The 21,424-nt window shown below is 44.6% G+C and overlaps 3 protein-coding genes and 1 long non-coding RNA gene across 6 annotated transcripts in view; 3 read left to right on the forward strand and 1 right to left on the reverse strand.

Moving 5' to 3' along the window:
* The window catches only part of LOC134293009 (uncharacterized), a 26,829-nt gene extending 24,991 nt beyond the window's left edge, over positions 1 to 1,838 (reverse strand). The window contains exon 1 of the long non-coding RNA XR_010000081.1: positions 1,436 to 1,838. This is a non-coding gene — a long non-coding RNA (uncharacterized LOC134293009). The remainder of the gene's footprint in view (positions 1 to 1,435) is intronic.
* ajm1 (apical junction component 1 homolog) overlaps positions 1 to 14,666 on the forward strand; it is a 25,463-nt gene extending 10,797 nt beyond the window's left edge. For all 3 annotated transcript variants that reach the window (XM_062959096.1, XM_062959097.1, XM_062959098.1), the window contains exon 3: positions 4,120 to 14,666. In XM_062959096.1, the coding sequence (XP_062815166.1) occupies positions 4,179 to 7,541 (3,363 nt within the window). In that variant the 5' untranslated portion in view covers positions 4,120 to 4,178 and the 3' untranslated portion in view covers positions 7,542 to 14,666. The remainder of the gene's footprint in view (positions 1 to 4,119) is intronic.
* A 405-nt stretch (positions 14,667 to 15,071) lies between these two features.
* Positions 15,072 to 18,940, forward strand: phpt1 (phosphohistidine phosphatase 1). Its single transcript, XM_003230319.4, has 3 exons — positions 15,072 to 15,274; positions 18,048 to 18,172; positions 18,673 to 18,940. Exons 1-3 carry the CDS (start codon positions 15,127 to 15,129, stop codon positions 18,763 to 18,765), a joined length of 366 nt encoding a protein of 121 aa, XP_003230367.1. The 5' UTR covers positions 15,072 to 15,126; the 3' UTR covers positions 18,766 to 18,940.
* Positions 18,941 to 19,074: 134 nt separating this feature from the next.
* Positions 19,075 to 21,424, forward strand: part of mamdc4 (MAM domain containing 4) — a 33,770-nt gene continuing 31,420 nt past the window's right edge. The window contains exon 1 of the mRNA XM_062959835.1: positions 19,075 to 20,962. Coding sequence (XP_062815905.1) covers positions 20,902 to 20,962 — 61 coding nt within the window. The 5' untranslated portion in view covers positions 19,075 to 20,901. The remainder of the gene's footprint in view (positions 20,963 to 21,424) is intronic.

Here is a 21,424-nt window from a genome sequence, read left to right on the forward strand (position 1 = left end):
TAAATCATTATTTTCATTTTCTTCAATGTCAATGTGCTTATGTATTGTTTTAATAATCATAGAGTGAAATAATATATGTAATAATAATAATAAATGCAGAAAAATAATAAATGTATTAGTAATAAAAATAGAGTAAAATAATAAATGTATTAGTAATAAAAATAGAGTAAAATGAATGTAAAATAACAATAATACAGTAAAATGATAAATGTAATACAATAGAGTCTCACTTATCCAACACTCGCTTATCCAAGCTTCTGGATTATCCAACGCATTTTTGTAGTCAATGTTTTCAATATATCATGATATTTTGGTGCGAAATTCGTAAATACAGTAATTACTACATAGCATTACTGCATACTGAACTACATTTTCTGTCAAATTTGTTGTATAACATGATGTTTTGGTGCTTAATTTGTAAAATCATAAACTAATTTGATGTTTAATAGGCTTTTCCTTAATGCCTCCTTAGTATCCAACATATTCGCTTATCCAACGTTCTGCTGGCCTGTTTATGTTGGATAAGTGAGATTCTACTGTAATAATAATTAATAGAGTAAAATAATAAATGTAACAATACCAATAATAATAGAGAGAAATAATAAATATACCATATATGCTTGAGTATAAGCTGACCTGAATATAAGCCCATCAGGACCCTCACCCGAGTATAAGCCGAGGAGGCTTTTTTCCAGTCCTAAAAAAGGCCTGAAAAACTAGGCTTATACTCAAGTATATACAGTACTATATTATTAAGGAGGGGTCAAACTGTACTGGTTAGAGCAGGGGTCCCCAAATTAAGGCCCGGGGGCCGGATACGGCCCTCTGAGGTCATTTACCTTGCCCCCGCCCTCAGTTTTATAATATAATATATTGTATATACATATAATATTGATAATATTATTATAATGTAATACAATATAACACTAATAATAATACCATATAATAATATTAATTATATATTCTATATTCTAATATATATATTAGTAATATATTCTATATTACTAATAATATTACAGTACAGTGGTATAGTTCAATATCTATATATATAAAAGGATAAAGTTGCGGGCGCAGTGACTATAACAACAAAACTAAACATCCCAGAAATATGAAACTTGGCAACACAATGCAAAAGCCTTGCCTCCCGGTTACAACAACACAACCACACCACAAAACCACAATCCGGACCCACAAAACTCACAACAACACATCATGACTACCTAGAAACACAAAACTTGGCAACACAACACAAAAGCCTTGCCTCCCGGTTGTAACAACACAATCACACCACAAAACCACACTGGACCCACAAAACTCACAACAACGCATCGTGACTATAACAACACAACTAAATGCCCCAGAAATACAAAACTTGACAACACAACGCAAAAGCCTTGCCCCTCATGGTTGTAGCAACACAACCACACCACAAAACCACAATCCGGATGCACAAAACTCACAACAAAGCATCGTGACTATAACAACACAACTAAACGCCCCAGAAATACGAAACTTGGCACACAACTAAATGCCCCAGAAATACAAAACTTGACAACACAACGCAAAAGCCTTGCCTCCCGGTTGTAACAACACAACCACACCACAAAACCACAATCCAGACCCACAAAACTCACAACAACGCATCGTGACTATAACAACACAATTAAACGCCCCAGAAATACAAAATTTGACAAAACAACGCAAAAGCCTTGCCTCCCGGTTGTAACAACTCAATCACACCACAAAACCACAATCCAGACCCACAAAATTCACAACAATGCATCATGACTATAACAACACAACTAAATGCCCCAGAAATACGAAACTTGGCAAAACAATGCAAAATCCTTGCCTCCCAGTTGTAACAACACAATCACACCACAAAACGCAATCCGGACCCACAAAACTCACAACAATGCATCGTGACTATAACACCACAACTAAACGCCCCAGAAATATGAAACTTGGCACACAACTAAACGCCCCAGAAATACAAAATTTGACAACGCAACGCAAAAGCCTTGCCTCCCAATTGTACGAACACAACCACACCACAAAACCACAATCCGGATCCAGAAAACTCACAACAATGCATCGTGACTATAACAACACAACTAAACGCCCCAGAAATACAAAACTTGACAACACAACGCAAAAGCCTTGCCTCCCGGTTGTAACAACACAACCACACCACAAAACCACAATCCGGACCCACAACACTCACAACAACACATCGTGACTATAACAACACAATTAAACCGGATGGCCATCTGTCTGAGGGGTTTGGGTGGGGTCTTCCTCCATGACAAAAATAAAGGGGTTGGACTGGATACAAACTACAAATTCCAGCACCCCATGGCATGGAGTCCATGCATTTCAATTAGAGGCCTCTTCCTTCTCCCTTTCCCCGCCATCCAACCCACTGACCCAGTTCCATGGCTCCGCAGGCAGGAAAGGCTGGGACGGATAGAACGAAGGAAGGAGGGAAGGGAAGCGAAGGAACGCCAGGGACAAGAGCCCTCCCTCTCTGCCCGGAAGGCCAAGAGCAAAAGGGTGAGAAAGCCCATTGATCCGGTTATATTTACCCTCCTTTCTGACCAGTGTGTTCTTATCAGCGAGCTCAGGATCGGAGCAGAGAAAGGGAACAGCATAGGAATAAAGGAAACAAGGAGAGCACCCAGTCTATCTATCCATCCACTCATCTATCCATCCACTCACCCACTAATAATAAACACCTACACAGGCAAGAATCAGCCATGTACTGAGTCTACAAGGCCATTCAGTGCTCATCCACCTCCCGAATCCCTACATTCACACTTGGCCTCCAAAAAAACAATTACAATAATAACAATGACAACAACAACAATAAGAATCTACCCCATCACAGGCAAGAAGCAGCCAGGCACTGAGGCTGAGAGGCCAGTCAGTGCTACACTGGGCCTCCAAAAAACAATACAGTAGCATCTAACTTATCCAGCCTTCATGACCACTACAACAACAACAATAATAAACACCTACACAGGCAAAACAAAAAAAAGAGTATTGTACCAGAATAAGATGTAAACCGCACTCAGCAGAATCAGACATCACAATTAACAACAAACCAAAGACAACAGGGATCTCAAGCAATTATCAATCAACACAAAAATTGAAGAAGGTAACAGACTTCAAATACTACTACTAATGTGAGTATAAAGAAGGGTGGAGGTCACAGCATAAATACAACCTAATGTAGACTGACCAACACCACCAGACTAAGCCACAGCAACGCGTGGCCGGGCACAGCTAGTAGTAATATATAATGCTAATATTGTGCTATGCTAATAATATAATATATTGTATGTTACATATAATTTGTAAGCCACTCTGAGTCCCCTTTGGGGTGAGAAGGGTGTGATACAAATGTAGTAAATAAATGCAGTAAATAAATAAATAATAAATAAATACATTTTAGACTTAGGCTCACCCAAAGTCTGAAATGACTTGAAGGCACACAACAACAACGACAACAACAACGACAACAACAACGACAACAACAACCCTAACTAACTTGACTATCTCATTGGCCAGAAGCAGGACCACACTTCCCATTGAAATCCTGATAAATGTATGTTGGGTTAAAATTGTTTTTATTTTTAAATATTGTATTGTTCTTTCATTGTTCTTGTTGTTGTTGTTGTTTTTGTATTACAAATAAGACATGAGCAGTGTGCATTGGAATTTGTTTGTATTTTTTTTTTTCAAATGATAATCCGGCCCCTCAACAGTCTGAAGGATGGTGGACCAGCCCTCGGATTAAAAAGTTTGAGGACCCCTGGGTTAGAGACTAGTCTGTAAAAGGTCCAAGGGATCCGGGGAGAGCTTTTATAGCAGCAGTGCAACTATTGTTTCTTTTAAACAGGATGTAAAATCCCCCTCCATTAGAGAGGCATTAATAATTTGTTGTATTTGAGACCAAACTGCCTCTCCCCCCTGGACAACTAGTCAATGTGGGTCAGAATAGAGGCCAAATAGAGTAGGGCTGTGCTGGTTCTGCAGTGTAGATGCACCCAAAGAAGGGGCAAAGGCCCGCCTTTTATCTCCCCCAAACCCTGTTTCTCTTCCTTTTCTCCTTTCCAGGCCTGGTTTTGGGCTGAGATGACGACGACGATGTGAGGGAGCAGAGAGCGGACTCTAAGATGACCCGAACGGACCCTCCTGACATCCTGGTCTCGACGGTGTGTCCGGATATCCGCGTCTCCGCGACCGCCCCCTCCCTCCCCGCCGCCTCTGCCGGCCGGCCCTCCAGGCCATGCGAGACCCCCATGTCGTCCTTCCGGCAAACCCAGGAGCCCCAGCCCTTTAACAAACGCCACTGCCGCAGCTTCGACTTCTTGGAGTCCCTCGACGGCGACGGCGACGTGGTCCCAGCCGCCTCTCCGGCCATGGAGCGCCTCTTCCGCAGGGCCCCCACGCCGGAGCCCTCCTCCGCCCCCGCCGCCCGGAAGCCGTCCACAAAGGCCGCTCTGATGGAGGAGTACTCGGCCAGCAAGGCCCACTCCCGAGGGAGGGAGCCCCCCAAGGAGCAGGCCCTGCGGCCGACGGAGGCCAAGCGCCGGCCCCGCTCCAAGAGCGCCCCCCGCTCCAAGCCCTCCTTCGCCCCGGTGGCCGTGCCCCTAACGGCCACCCAGTCCCCGCCGGCCCCAGTCCGGAGAGGCCGCGAGGCCCACCGGACGCCCCAAGAAGAGGCCTCTCCGCCCCGGAGAGAGGCTGGCTACACCTCCATGAAGGCCCTCATGAGCGAGGTGCACCCCATCAAGCTCCAGCCCCAGCGCAGTAGCCGAGCGGGTGGCGGAGGGAGCCGCATCTCCCCGCTCTGCGTCTCTGGTGCCAACTGCTATGAGGAGGCCCCCCAAGCTCCCCTGCCCCCCGCTGTCCACGTCAAGCGGCGGATGGACATCAAGCCGGATGAGGCCACTGTCCTGCACGCCGCCCGCACTGCCACTGCCGCCAAGCCCAGTTATGGGGAGGCCCCTTTGGCCTGGCCGCTGCGCCCAGCGTCCACTGCCCACCAAAGCCTCACCGTGCCCAGCAGCCGGCAGGTGTCCATGTCCCGGACCCCAACTCCCAGTGACACCTACAGCGGGGACCACCGGATGCTGCCCCCGTTCCCTGCTGACCACTTCTATGACGGGATCCCCGTTCCGCCGGAAGCGGGTTCCGTGCCCTACGCCCCTTACGTGCCAACCAAGTTCTTCTACACTGAGGAGTCCACCGGCGGTGGAGGCAGTTTCCCACTGAAGGGCTCTGGCTATGAGGGGTATGCACCCCATTACGGGCCCCCCGTCCTCCCTCCGCCCCAGGCGATTTACGCAGAGGAGCCCCCTTTGCAGAGCAGCTTTCACCCCATTCCGGGAAGAAGGTTCTTTATGGAGGACGGCCGAGCGCATTACCCAGTCCAAGAGGCCCCTGCTCGCAGCTACTACGGCGATGACCCCCGCTTCTACCCCTCCCGGACGGTCCCCGTGAACACCGTTTATGCCGAGGACCCCCGGGCCTTTCCCGCCGTGGCATCCAGCCCCCGGGTCTTCTACGCAGAGGACTACGGGAAATACCATGAGCGGGAAGCCATGTCCCGGACCTACCCACATCCCCGGAGCGCCCCCCACGTCAGCGAATGGTATTACCCCGACCGGGGGGTCGCCCTGCCCTATCAGACGTGGCAGGTGTCCCGCATGCCTCCACAGCCACCCCCGGCACCAAACCCGCCCACCATGCTGTCCTCGTGGCATGCTGGCTACAGTGTTGGTCCCACTCCCCGGCTGGGCACAGACGCGCAGCGGCACTACTCCAAGTCGTGGGACAACATCCTGGCGCCTCATGCACGCCGGGAGGACCCCCTCGCGCGTGGGCGCAGCTATGAGAACCTCCTGGCCCGTGACCCGCACCGTGCCTTGTCCCCTGACGACCGCCGCCCACCCGTCGTGGTCAATCTCTCCAGCTCGCCCAAGCGCTACGCCGCCCTCTCGCTGTCAGAGAACTCCCTCCTGGAGAAGATGCACGGTCCGGATGGCGTCAGTGTCGGGCGCCATGGGTGGTTCGTCACCCCGGAGATCACCATCACAGACAACGACATCCGTGCCGGCAACGGGTTCTGCAAGGGTGACCGGCGCTCGGCCAGCTGGGATGTCCTGGATTCAGGGGAGGGGCGGGAGAGGGGCTGCGGCCCGACGTGGCCGTACGTCTTGGACCCCGGGGCCAAAGAGAGCGCCACCCGGCAGCGCAGCCTGGAGCAGCTGGACGAGCTGATCACCGACCTGGTCATCGACTACAAGCCTCCCTCTCTCTGCCCGTCCAGCGAGGTGAGCAACCTGGCGGAACAGCTCCGGAAGCTGATCAGCGACAGCTTGGCCTTGCCACCGAAGAAGCCGGAGTCGTGGAAAGCGCCAGAGCCGCTGCCCACCAAGGAGCAGCCGGGGCGGAGTGCCTTCCACGCGGAATTGCGCAAGGACCAGGGCCGGTGGCCGGCGGACGCCTTCGAGAGGCCTGCCAACCCGTCTGCGGCGGACGTTTCGCCGGAGCTGAGCCCCGACGAGGACGAGGGCGACGAGGACGAGGGCGGCAACGTGATGATGTGCTCCAACGCCAAGTGCCGCCGGACGGAGACCATGTTCAACGCCTGCCTGTACTTCAAGTCCTGCCACAGCTGCTACACCTACTACTGCTCCCGGCACTGCCGCCGCGAGGACTGGGACACCCACAAGGAGAGCTGCGTCTACGGCCGGGTGGGCAGCACCTGCCGCCACGTGCTGCAGTTCTGCCGGGAGAGCGCCGCCGTGCACAAGGCCTTCTCCCGCGTGGCCAAGGTGGGCTTCCTCTCCCGGGGCCGCGGGGTCCTCTTCCTGGGCTTCCCCAGCGCCGGCTCGGCCGAGAACTTCCTCCAGTTCGGCCTGGAGAGCCTCCTCATGTCGCCCACCTACCTGTCCCTGCGGGAGCTGGAGGGCTACTCGGACAACCTGGGGGACTACGCGCGGGAGCTGCGGGAGGCCGGCCAGCGCTACGACCCCGAGGAGTGCTTCCTGCTGAACGTGACTGTGGCCGTGGGGCAGGGCCTGCCCGAGGGGCCCTCCCCGAAGGCCCCGGTGCCCACCGTCCGCAAGTTCGCCAAGGTGGCCCTGGCCTCCTCCGCCAGCCCCGAGAGGGCCCAGGGGGGCGCCCCACCCCGCCGGAAGGACGCCATGGAGACCCTGATCCTGACCCCGCCCCCTGGGACGGCCGACCTGGACCAGGAGGGCGAGGAGGGGCGCAAGGCCCGGCAGGTCTGCTTCATCCACATCCAGCGCGAGCTGCGCACCCGCGGGGTCTTCCTGCGCCACGAGTTCCCCGCCGTCTACGAGCGGCTCTGCGCCTTCGTGGAGGGCGGCCGGCGCTTCACCCCCACCACCATCTACCCCCTGGACAAGCGGACCGGCAAGCCCTTCATGTGCATGATCATGGCCGCCTCCGAGCCCCGCACCCTGGACTGGGTGGCCAGCCCCCACCTCCTGGACGACCTCATGTGACCCCGGCACCCCCCCCATCGCCGCCCCCCCCCCACCACCATACCCGCCCTGCCGCTTTTCTCCTCCTGGATTTCTTCTCTCCCTTCCTGCTTCCCTCCCTCTCCTTTCTTCCTTCCTTCCTCCTTTCTCTTCCTCATCTTCCTCCATCTTCGTTTGTTCCTTTTCCCTTCCTTCTTTCCTTCCTTCCCTCTTTCTTTCCTCCTTCCTTCCTTCCTTCCTTCCTTCCTTCCTTCCTTCCTTGCTTCCTTCCTTCCTTCCTTCTTTCTCTTCCTTATCTTCCTCCCTCCATCTTCATTTGTTCGTTTTCTCTCCTTTCTTTATTCCTTCCTTCTTTCCTTCTTCCTTCTCACATCCATCTTCCTCCATCTTCATTTGTTCCTTTTCCTCTTCCTTCCTTTCTTTCCTTCTTCCTTCTTTCCTTCCTTCCTTCTTTCTCTTCCTCATCTTCCTCCCTCCATCTTCGTTTGTTCCTTTTCCCTCCCTTCCTTCTTTCCTTCCTTCTTTCCTTCCTTTCTTTCTTCCCTCTTTCCTTCCTTCCTTCTTTCCTTCCTTCCTTCCTTCCTTCCTTCTTTCTCTTCCTCATCTTCCTCCATCTTCATTTGTTCCTTTTCTTTTCCTTCCTTCCTTCCTTCCTTCCTTCCTTCCTTCCTTCCTTCCTTCCTTCCCACATGTGGAAACATTCAGATTTTCTTCCCTCCTCCTCCTCTCTTCCTCTCCTTTGCTTCTTTCTTTTTTTCCGCCTCTTTTTTTCTTTTCTTTTCTTTTCTTTTTCTCTTCCTTCCTTCCTCCCTCCCTCCCTCCCTTCCTTCCTTCCTTCCTTCCTTCCTTCCTTCCTTCCTTCCTTCCTTCTTCGTTCTCCCTTCCATCTCACTTGGAAACATATTTAGATTCCTTCTTTTCTTTCTTTCCCTCCCCTCCCCTCCCCTTCCTTCCTTCCTTCCTTTCTTCCTTCGTTCCCTTCAATCCCATATTGACATTCCTTCCTTCTTTCCTTCCTCTTCCTCCCCTCCTTCCCTTCCTTCTCTTCCTTCCTTCCCACGTGTGGAAACATTCAGATTTTTTTCTTCCCTTCTCCTCCTCCTCTTCTCTTCCTCTCCTTTGCTTCTTTCTTTTTTTCCGCCTCTTGTCCATCCCACCTGGAGACATATGATTGGCATGTTTCACATCGTCTTTAATGGAGCTCCAATGCCTCCAAGGGCTTAGGGATGGAAGGGCGATCTAGTCCACTGGCATCAATAGTGTAGGTTTTGGCCCTCGAGACTATAATGGTGCTACCTCTCTCTCTGGACTGGGCCAGGGATGGGATTGTTTGCTTGACCGTGGCCCGAAGCTGAGGCTTCTGGGAGTTGTAGTCCTGGCCCAGGAACCCCTTTGGCTTTCCCTCTGGAGAGCTGGGGCTTCCGGCCAAACGGTGATTGAATGTCAATCCTCCATCTTCAAAGGCAGTCTACCATACAACACAAAGGGGCCATTTATGGGACTACAGATCCCATGCTGCTGGGAGTTGAAGTTTGACAAGGGTGAAACAAAAAGAGAGGCATTTTCGGATGGCTTGGCCAGTAGGGAGAAATGAAAGAGTGATGATGATGATGATGATTATTATTATTTTATTGTATGACACAGCAAACATGATAGATATGCTGGATTTCGTATCACAAAATCACAAGTCGAGCACTTCCCAAGTGTCTAGGACTTATTATTATAGTAGAGTCTCACTTATCCAACATACACGGGCCAGCAGAATGTTGGATAAGCGAATATGTTGGATAATAAGGAGGGATTAAGGAAAAGCCTATTAAACATCAAATTAGGTTATGATTTTACAAATAAAGCACCAAAACATTATGTTAGACAACAAATTTGACAGAAAAAGTAGTATTCTACTACTTTGTAGTAATTACTGTATTTACGAATTTAGCACCAAAATATCACGCTGTATTGAAAACATTGACTACAAAAATGCGTTGGATAATCCAGAACGTTGGATAAGTGAATGTTGGATAAGTGAGACTCTACTGTATTATTATTATATTGTATGGCACAGCAAACAAGATACAGTAGAGTCTCACTTATCCAAGCTAAACAGGCAGGCAGAAGCTTGGATAAGCGAATATCTTGGATAATAAGGAAAAGCCTATTCAACATTAAATTAGGTTATGATTTTACAAATTAAGCACAAAAACATCATGTTATACAACAAATTTGACAGAAAAAGTAGTTCAATACGCAGTAATGTTATGTAGTAATCACTGTATTTACGAATTTAGCACCAAAATATCACGATGTATTGAAAACCTTGACTACAAAAATGTGTTGGATAATCCAGAATGTTGGATAAGTGAATGTTGGATAAGTGAGACTCTATTATTATTATTATTATATTGTATGGCACAGCAAACAAGATACAGTAGAGTTTCACTTATCCAAGCTAAACAGGCCGGCAGAAGCTTGGATAAGTGAATATCTTGGATAATAAGGAGGGATGAAGGAAAAGCCTATTAAACATCAAGTTAGATTATGATTTTTACAAATGAAGCACCAAAACATCATGTTAGACAACAAATTTGACAGAAAAAGTAGTTCAATATGCGGTAATGCTATGTAGTAATTACTGTATTTATGAATTCAGCACCAAAATATCACGATGTATTGAAAACATTGACTACAAAAAGCGTTGGATAATCCAGAACATTGGATAAGTGAATGTTGGATAAATGGGACTCTACTGTATTATTATTATATTGTATGGCACAGCAAACAAGGCAGATATGCAGGATTTCGTATCACAAAATCACAGTCAAACACTTCCCAAGTGTCTAGGACTTATTATTATTATTTCATTATGACACAGCAAACAAGATAGATATGCTGGATTTCGTATCACAAAATCACAGTCAAGTTTCTAGGACTGTGTGATGTATTTTCGGATGATGCGCGCAGATCCCAGTAGGGTGGCCTTTTGCAGTTGGCAGATCGTAATTTTGTCAATGTCTATTGTTTCCAAATGCCGGCTGAGATCTTTTGGCACGGCACCCAATTATTATTATTATTATTATTATTATTGACACAACGACATAGTCTGACACAGCAAACAAGATAGATATGCTGGATTTCGTATCACAAAATCACAAGTCGAACACTTCCCAAGTTTCTAGGACTGTGTGATGTATTTTCGGATGATGCGCCCAGATCCCAGTAGGGTGCACCTTTTGCAGTTGTTGTTGTTGTTATTATTATTGTTTTTGGGGAGTCTTTCCTTGCCAAGGAAAGCAGCCAAAAGCCTAGGGTTTTGAAGGAAAGGAGCAATACATAATGACATCTTCCCTGCTCCTCTTTATCAAGGAGGTATCTACACTGGAGAGTTAACCCAGTTTGGCCCCACTTTGTCACTGCCATGCACTCTTTTTGAGCCAGACCTTGCAAAACTCCATCTCCCATATTGCTGAGTTGGCGGGATCCAGATCAAGGGATGGTGAAAGAAAAGATGGGGATGGGGTTGCCATGGAAACGCCGCGGATGGGGTTGCCGTGGAAACGTGGAGCATCCTCCCTCCCTCGTGGACCGGAGTGATGCAAGCAGGGTGTGTTTTGTCCATTCAGGCCATGGAAATGCCATAATTTTGGGGCCAAACAACAATGAAAGTTTAATCTATATATATAAAAGGGTAATGGAATCACGGCACCGGACAAAACAACTAAACTAAACGCCCCACAACCTCGAAAATTGACAGCACAACCTCTCATCTACGCCTCTACATTCATACAACAAAAAGAAAAGAAAAATTAAGTCCTAGCCAAAGCAATGTGTGGCTGGGCACAGCTAGTAATATATATATATACTAGCTGTGCCCGGACACGCGTTGCTGTGGCAAAGTGGTGGTGGATTGTTGTGGATTTTTATTTGATGTTATTTTTATTTTTTAATTAATTTTATTGTAAGTTATCTTTTTATTATATTTTATTATTTTATTGTATTATTTTTAGTTATTTTCTGTTATGATCGTATTTTATTGTATTAATTTTTTAGTGTGTTTAATTCTTTCTTAGTGTTTTTTATTATTTTTTATTGGGTTGCTAGGAGACCAAGTGGGCAGAGCTTAGCCCTCTAACTGGCAGCAATTGGATAAACACAATTATTCCTCTCCCTCTAATTAGGACTTTATTTTTCTTTTCTTTTTGTTTTATCAACCTAGAGCCGTGGATGATGGGTTGTGTTGTCAAATTTCAAGGTTGGGGGGCCTCTAGTTTTGTTGTTTTGTCCGGTGCCCTGATTCCATCACTCTTTTATATATGTAGATTAGAGAGAGAGAGTGGGGGTGATGGGAGTTGTAGTCCACCCATGTTGATGTATGCCCCTCTTTCCTCTCTCAAAGCGGGAGCTGCCTCTCCTGGATCAAGTCCGTCTCTGCCCAGACTCGCCTTTGTTTGGTCCGCCCGCCCTTGGAAAACTGCACATCCCGGCACTCAAGGGCTCCCCGTTTTAACTTGGTCGGCTGCCTGGGAACATACGGAGGCTTCATTAACACGATTGGAAGGATGGTTGCGATGTCTAGTGGGGATGATGGGAGTTGTAGGCAGTCCTCTCTCCAAAAAGGTTGCTTTTAATAGATGCCTGTTCGTCACAATTGTTGGGGTGGGATGGATAAAAGGGGTGGGTGGGGGTGGCCTGCATGGGCAAGGTATGCATGCGTGACATTGGGGTGTATGTGTGTGCGTGTGTGATGTTATGCCTGCGAAGGGGGTCAGGCTACATGACCTTCGAGGGGCTCTTGGTTGCTGAAGTTGGAAAGTTTCCTTTCTCATAATATATAAAATACTAGCTGTGCCCGGCCACGCTTTGCTGTGGCAAAGTATGGTGGTATGGGAAATAAAGTATTGAGGAATTGGTGGTAGTTAAGGTAAAGGGTCCCCTGGGCTGAGTGGGTTGCTAGGAGACCAAGTGAGCGGAGCTTAGCCTTCTAACTGGCAGCAACTGGATAAAAACAATTATTCCTCTCCCTCTAATTAGGAATTTATTTTTCTTTTCTTTTTGTTGTATCAACCTAGCGGCATGGATGAGGGATTGTGATGTCAATTTTCGAGGTTGTGGGGTGTTTACTTTTGTTGTTTAGTCCGCTGCCATGATGCCATCACTCTTTTATATATATAGATATAATATTATATATTGTTATATATTTTTTATTATATAATCTATATATATAAAAGAGTGATGGCATCACGGCGACCCACAAAACAACAAAACTACAGGCCCCCCAACCTCTAAATTTGACAACACAACCCATCATCCACGCCTCTAGGTTGATACAACAAAAAGAAAAGAAAAATAAAGTCCTAATTAGAGAGAGAGAGGAATAATTGCTTTTATCCAATTGCTGCCAGTTAGAAGGCTAAGCTCCTCCAACGTGGTCTCCTAGCAACCCAATAAAAAATAATTAAAAACACTAAAAATTAATACAATAAAATACTAATACAGAAAATAACTAAAAATAATACAAGAAAATAATAAAATATAATAAAAAGATAACTTACAATAAAATTTATAAAAAAATACAAATAACATCAAATAAAAATTACACAATTTTTAACCAATACCACCACAACTTTGCCACAGCAACACGTGGCTGGGCACAGCAAGTATTATATATTTATTGTTAGCTCCTGGAGAATGATAATGGAGACCAGGGTTCGAATCGTCAACATTAATACCTTGGGGCAAGTCACACTGTCTCAGCCCCAGAGGAAGGCAAGGGCAATAGCTACCAATATCTTGCCAAGAGGGAATTGGTTCGTCTTAGGGCCATTTTCCTCTCCCTGGAGTCTAGTTTTGTCCCCTTTTCTTCAGGGGGACATTCTGGGAATTGTAGGGCCGGAAGCAACTTGAGAACATACCGCAAGTGGCTTCTGGTGCGAGAGAATTGGCTGTCTACAGAGACGTTGCCCGTGGGACATTGCCCGGATGTGTTATCTTTCTGAGAGGCTTCTCTCATGTCTCCCCGCAAGCTAGAGCTGACAGGTGGGAGCTCAGCCCATCTCGTGGCTTCGCGGTCAGCAACCCAACCTTCAGGTCAGCAGTCCAGCCGGCACAAGGGTCACCGTGGCCAGAACATGAACACCCCAAGCCCTGGCCTCCCTTTGCCATTGTAATGAATTGCACATTTGAGAGCACTTCTGCATGGTCTTGCACTGAGTTAGTTCCCATCCGACTTCGGATCCAATTTGTAGCAGTGAAAGGAAGCGGGAAATGAAAGAGAGAGAGAGAACGGGGCATATTATCGGTAACTTCTGGGAGTTGTAGTCTTTGATTAAATGTCGTAGTTGTCAATTTATTTGGTTGGCATCTCACGAAATGTGGCCAATGGGGGAAACATTAGGACAGGTTAGGGTTAATGAGACTCTTTTTTAGTCCTTTATTATTAGGGTTGTTGTTCATTTCCCGGGCTGTTTGGCCATGTCCCAGAAGCATTCTCTTCTGACGTTTCGCCCACATCTATGGCAGACAGAGGTTGTGAGGTCTGTTGGAAACTAGGCAAATGGGGTTTATATATATATCTGTGGAATAATGTCCAAGGTGGGAGAAACAGGGGAATTCCAGGCAGGAAACTATCAGGGCCAGCTAACACCTCCCAACAAAAGGTTTTGAGATATAAAATTCCATGATTAATACGTTAGGAAGAGAATTAATTGGGATTATTATCACTGCCAAATGGGGACTTTTGGGGACTTTGAAGCCAAAAGGAGGGTTTTCCTTTTCCCCACTTTCTTCCTTCTCCAGGATCCAAACCCTTCATTATTATTGTTGTTATTGTTATTATTATTATTATTATTGGCTGACACTTGTGCCCTTCTTCCCCCAGGAATGGTTTCTTGGCCGAATGCATGCTTGGTATGTTTCCTTTATTATTATTATTACTATTATTATTATCTATTTTTTAATAAAACGAACACAAAATAGAGAGAAAAAAATATCAAATGATAATGAATATACCGTATCGCTGTGGACGGCTTCCACAAGGGCGAAATATGAAATCTATACATAGAGATAATATATATATTATATATATATGATATAATATATATAATTGAGAAAAAAGAGATATTTCCTTTGAATAAATATGAAAATATATAATTTGAATGCATCAGGTTTCTTTTGTCTGTGTTTGTCCAACTTGATTTAACTTCTCACTCTGCAAATTAGTACTTAAATAAGTAAATAAAATAAATAAATACTTCCCCTTTAATGGGCCTGCCCCTTTAAGAGTTCAGGCCTCGCTTGGAGTGAAGAGTGATGCTTCCTCCCACGTGACTCCAAAGCGCGATCATGATTGGATAGTTCCTTCTCATTATCCCTGCCACTTCTGATTGGCCGCTGTGCCGGTTCCATGCCCCCATTTCCATTGGGCGAGAACTCTTTAGGCGGGGCAATGGGGTGTCCAATCAAGTGAGGGCACAAAAGAGTCAGGCAATCCGATTGGCCAATCCGACTCCTTTGCGTACAGACGCGAGCAGCGATTGGCTGGCCCGACCGAGTGAGGCGTGGTTTATACCGAGCTCCTTCTTGAGACGGCTTTTTACCTCAGACGGCAACTATGGCGGCGGGAGGAAACATGAGTCGCGTCCCGGATGTCGATATCGACCCAGACGGCGTCTTCAAGTACGTTCTCATTCGCGTCACGCCAGAGGAGACGGGGCCGGTCAAAGACATCGTCCGCGGCTACGCCTGGGCCGAATACCACGGTGAGCCAATGAGGAGGGAGAAGATCCCGGGGGAGAACGCTGATTGGGCGAAGTGGAGAAAGTGGGCGGGACCAAATACCGTAATTGACATGCGGGCGCGTGGCTCTATTTTTTGCTTGAGGGAGGGGCGGAGTTTTTGTCAGATATGTGGGCGGGGCCTAGTACAATGAGTGGGCGGGGCCAAGGGCATCTATTAAAATAGCTGTGCTTCCTGAGAAAGCTGGAGAGGCCTGAGATAAGTCAAACTGAATATAGAGTCTCAGGGTGATATTTTGTTAGGGGATGCTGGGAGTTGCTGTCCCCATGAATAATAATAATAATAATAATAATAACTTTATTTTTATACCCCGCCTCTATCTCCCCAAAAGGGACTCAGGGCGGCTTACATGGGGCCAAGCCCGAATAAAAACAATATCAATATAAAACACAACAATAGACAAGAGACATGCACAATTATAAAAATTTAAACATTACTCAATAAAAATAAATGACAAAAACTAATAAAAACATGGATTAAAACTGAGAGATTGTAAAAGTAGACTGGGTAAGGTGCACCATATAAATATTGTAAACACGAGGTGACTAATAAAGTGCTGCAAATTCTTGGAAGTGCAAATTGGGATGGGAGTAGACCCTGTGTCTATATCAAGTTGAGAAGGGTAAAAAGTGCAAACCGGTACAAAAATGGTCACGGATACAGGATTGTTATGGGGATGAGCAATCTTTATTCAAAGGCCTGAGTGAAGAGCCAGGTTTTCAAGCTCTTTCTGAATGCCTTATGGGACTTATAGATCTGGTTGTTTTTATTTATTAATATTATATCCCGCTTTACTTCTTCATACGGAAACTCATGGTGGTTCACAATTAAAAACATTACAATACAACTTAAAATATACAACTATACAATAACAAAAGAGTATTATAATTATATACTATTATATATTGTTTGTTGTTAATTAATATATTAATATTGTATTAGAACATTATTCTATTCTATTATATTTTATTACTACTGTACGTTACAATATTATTAATATATACTATTATATATTATTAGTATTATCTTAAATATATTAATATTGTATTAGCACATTATTATTATATACTGGTATATTGTAATATTAGTATTGTACATTACAATATTATTAATATTATATGCTATTGTATATTATTAGTATTATAATTAATATATTAATATTGTATTAGAGCATTATTGTTATATACTGTTATATTGTATTATTAGTATTGTACATTACAATATTATTAATTTTATTATATACTATTATATATTATTAGTATTATAATTAATATATTAAATATTGTATTAGAACATTATTATTATTAAATACTGTTATATTGTATTACTACTATTATACATTACTATATTATTAATATATGCTATTACAGTAGAGCAGGGGTCCCCAAACTAAGGCCCGGGGGCCGGATGCGGCCCTCCGAGGTCATTTACCTGGCCCCCGCCCTCAGTTTTATAATTGATAATAATATTATAATATTGATAATAATATTATAATGTAATACAATATAGCACTAATAATAATACCATATAATAATATTAATTATATATTCTATATTACATATAATATTACTAATAATATTACAGTATAGTGGTATAGTTCAATATAGTAATATATAATGCTAATATTGTGCTATGCTAATAATATAATATATTGTATGTACATATAATTTGTAAGCCACTCTGAGTCCCCTTTGGGGTGAGAAGGGTGTGATACAAATGTAGTAAATAAATGCAGTAAATAATAAATAAATAAATAAATTTTAGACTTAGGCTCACCCAAAGTCTGAAATGACTTTAAGGCACACAACAACAACAACAACCCTAATTAACTTGACTATCTCATTGGCCAGAAGCAGGACCACACTTCCCATTGAAATCCTGATAAATGTATGTTGGTTAAAATTGTTTTTATTTTTAAATATTGTATTGTTCTTTCGTTGTTGTTGTTGTTGTTGTTTTTGCACTACAAATAAGACATATGCAGTGTGCATCGGAATTTGTTTGTATTTTTTTCAAATGATAATCCGGCCCCTCAACAGTCTGAAGGATTGTGGACCGGCCCTCGGCTTAAAAAGTTTGAGGACCCCTGCAGTAGAGTCTCACTTATCCAAGCTAAACGGGCCGGCAGAAGCTTGGATAAGCGAATATCTTGGACAATAAGGAGGGATTAAGGGAAAGCCTATTAAACATCAAATTAGGTTACGATTTTACAAATTAAGCACCAAAACATTATGTTTTACAACATATTTGACAGAAAAAGCAGTTCAATATGCAGTAATGTTATGTTGTAATTACTGTATTTACGAATTTAGCACCAAAATATCACGATATATTAAAAACACTGACTACAAAAATGGCTTGGATTATCCAGAGGCTTGGATAAGCGAGGCTTGGATAAGTGAGACTCTACTGTATATATTAGTATTATAATTAATATATTAATATTATATTGGCATATTATTATATGCAATTATATTGTATTATTGGTATTGTATTACATTACAATATTATTAATATATTTTATGTATTATTAGTATTTTATTTTATGTATTATTATATGCTTTGTTTTAACTCTTGTATATGGAGTTAAGGTGGCTAATGGGAGACATGACAAAACATAGCTATTTCCCTGCCGGAAATGTCACGATTGCCCCATTGACACAAATTAGAGATTGCAGGGCATCCCATAAGGCTTTGCATCCTATAAACCCCCTTCTTTTCCCCTTCCTTCTGCAGCCGACATTTATGACAAAGTGGCCGAAGAGCTGGAGAAGCAGGGCTTCGACTGCCAGTGCCTTGGGGGCGGACGCATCTCCCACGAAAGCAAAGCCAAGAAGATCCACGTTTACGGCTACTCAGTGGTAAGGGATGCCTTGTGACCTCAGGAGCATAGCAGTTAAATTGGCATCAAGCTGCATCCATTCTAGACCGGAGCTTTCGAAACAGTTCATGTTATTAATACACCTTTGAGACATGTATCATTTAGCTATCTGGAGGATCCAAACAAATACATAAATATAATAACTCAATGTATGAAGACACAACATATCTCATAAAACCATATCTATTTCATATATATATATATATATATATATATATATCATACATACTTATGATTTATTGCTGTTTGACAGAGACTCAAAAGAGTTCATTATCTCCAAGGGATACACCTACCCGGATGTTAATAAAACACCTCTATGCAATAAATCGCATTGGGACACACAGTTTGGAAAGCTCTGGTCCACATTGTAGAATGGAAGCAGTGTTACCCCATTTCCACTGCCATGGCTCCATGCTGTGGCATCCTGGGAGTTATAATTCTGCTGGCTCTTTAGCCTTCTCTGCCTGTCTCTCTTGGCAGGGTTTTGGCCGAGCCAAGCACTCCGTTTCCACCGAGAAATTGAAGGCTGCCTTCCCCGGCTATGAGGTCACCTGGTCTGACGAAGGCTACTGACCATTGCAGGATCTGGACAGAGGCCTCCATGGCTCTGTGGGCGTCTGGCCTGGCTCCCGTCCCAACAGGAAGTGGACAGACGGAGAGGGAACGGGGTCCATTCCCCTGAGAAGGGCGGGGGGGGGGGGTACCCTGGGTCAAGTTCGAGGGAATAAATATATATCTCTGGCATCGACTTTTTGCCTTTTCTCTGCCCAAAGTGGCCTCAATTTGTTTCTTTCCCAGGCAGTGGCTCTGAGAAAGAGGATAGGACGAGGGAGGCCTTAGGTGCATCTAGACTGTAATATTAATGCAGTTTGGCACCACTTTACCATGGCTTCATGCTACGGACTAATGGGAGTTGTAGTTTAACAAGGTCTTTAGTCTGCATTTTCCCTGTGTATATTTGTTATACGTTTTCTGTTTTGCTTGATCTCACTGTTTGAACCATGTTGTACCTCAACTCGAGCCTCAAGCAGAGGTAAGTGATAAATTTATTATCATTAATAAATCTATTATTATTATTATTAGGCCTCTGGTGGTGCAGTGTGTTAAAGCGCTGAGCTGCTGAACTTGCGGACCAAAAGGTCACAGGTTCAAATTCAGGGAGCGGAATGAGCACCCACTGAGCCCCAGCTTTTGCCAACCTAGCAGTTCGAAAACATGCAAATGTGAGTAGATCAATAGGTACCACTCTGGCGGGAAGGTAACAGCGCTCCATGCAGTCATGCCAGCCACATGACCTTGGAGGTGTCTACGGACAACGCTGGCTCTTTGGCTCAGAAATGGAGATGAGCACCAACCCCCAGAGTCGGGGACGACTGGACTTAACGTCAGGGGAAACCTTTACCTTTATATTATTATTATTATTATTATTATTATTATTATTATTATTATTGCCTTTGTCTTCTCTGCCAAAGAACTACTCTTTTAAGAGAGAAAAAGTGGCATAATAATAATAATAATAATAATAATAATAATAATAATAATGTAATGATAATAATAATACGAAAGCTCCCAGGATTCCATAGCATTGAGCCACAGCAGTTAACCTGCATTAATTCTCCAGTGTAGGTGCACCATCAGTCCCTCAAATAAGAATTGCCTCCTCCTTTGATAGACCTTTGCTTCAGTCCCCAAATTTTTGCCATTGCAAGGAGTGAGATCTTGTCATATCTTGGGCTCATAACCTCTGGGTTTGGTGTCCCCTGGATACTTTGCTGTCCCTTTTCATTCCTATCATTCTTTTTGAGTGCTAAACCGAGGCTTTAAGTTATATGCAGCGATTGACTGTAAAGGCCTAATCTCCCTCCTGAGAGGTTTAATGCCTTTATTGCTCTTGGTCCAGGGTCCAAGGCTGCGATCGTTGTCTGGGAAGTTAAAGGCCGGGTTTCTTGGACTTGAGAGGTTTTGTTATTTGGCTTTGTGGGGAGTATCTCAATCGTGCAAACTCTCTGTTGCGAGACCCACAGAGTTGACTAAATAAGGCAAAATGTGCATCAGAGTATCTCCCTTTACTTTGTTAGAAAAGCTGGGTAAAATGAGATACTAGTATCATAACACGGGCATCAAATGGCGGGAGAGTTGTAACTTTGAAAATAATGAGAAAATAATATTTTTCTCTTTATTACATATTGCACATCTTTTGGCTTGAGGTGGGGCAATACATTTATAAAATTGCATCTTTAAAATATCGCTGGCGTTGATTAAAAGACCTGAGGCAAACGTTAAAACACAATAAACATGGAATGGGATGTAAAAGTCATAGTAATAAGAAATTAAAGAATCGACAACACTTTACTTTTCAAGGCAAATAAATATAGTTTTGAGACCAGGAAATTGGGGCAAGTGGGGTCAGTATCCCTTGATGCCCTCCTACATTAGAAACATTGTGCGTTTGCATTGATGCAGCTTGGCTGGCTTCCTTGAGCTGCCTAGGAATGCCTCCATGGCCAGCCAGGCCTGTGCTCTTTGGCCTTCCGGGTCTGTCTTCATGCCTATCTTTGTGGGTCTTTGGGCCCAATCCCTGCCTCTGGGGAGTGGCCTCCTTGCCTCGAAGCAAAGGGGGGAGATAAGGCGGGTTGAAGTCCAGGGCAAAGCGTCACTTGGAGGAACCCGCTGGGCACCTTCCCTCCCAAAGCAGGCGCTTCCTGAAGGATGGCGGGGCCTTGGATGCTGCTGCTGCTCCTGGGGCTGGTCCTCATTGAGGAGCATGCCGGTGAGTTTAATTAGATGCATGTTTTAATAGAGCTCGTCATGGAGAAACTTGTCGATGAGCTTATCTTTATCAATATAGATGCACTTGTTAGGTGGATGGATATGTTGGGAAGGCTAGTCCTCATGGAGGCACTTGCTGGTGAGGTTAACTTTAGCATAGATAAAGATGCACTTGTTAAGAGGACTAGTCCTCATGGAGGAACTTGGTGAGTGTAATTCGATAGATACCTTATATACTCGAATATAAGCCAATCCAAATAAAAGCTGAGGCATCTAATTTTACCACAAAACTGGGAAATCATTGACTCAAGTATAAGCCGAGGGTGGGAAATTTCAGAAATAAAAATAGATACCAAAAAATTACATTAATTGAGGCATCAGTAGGTTAAATGTTTTTGAATATTTACATCAAGCTCAAATTTAAGATAAGACTGTCCAACTCTGATTAAATCATTATTCTCAT

The sequence above is a fragment of the Anolis carolinensis genome, unplaced genomic scaffold, assembly GCF_035594765.1.
Source record: "Anolis carolinensis isolate JA03-04 unplaced genomic scaffold, rAnoCar3.1.pri scaffold_7, whole genome shotgun sequence".
NCBI classification, from domain to species: Eukaryota; Metazoa; Chordata; class Lepidosauria; order Squamata; family Dactyloidae; genus Anolis; species Anolis carolinensis.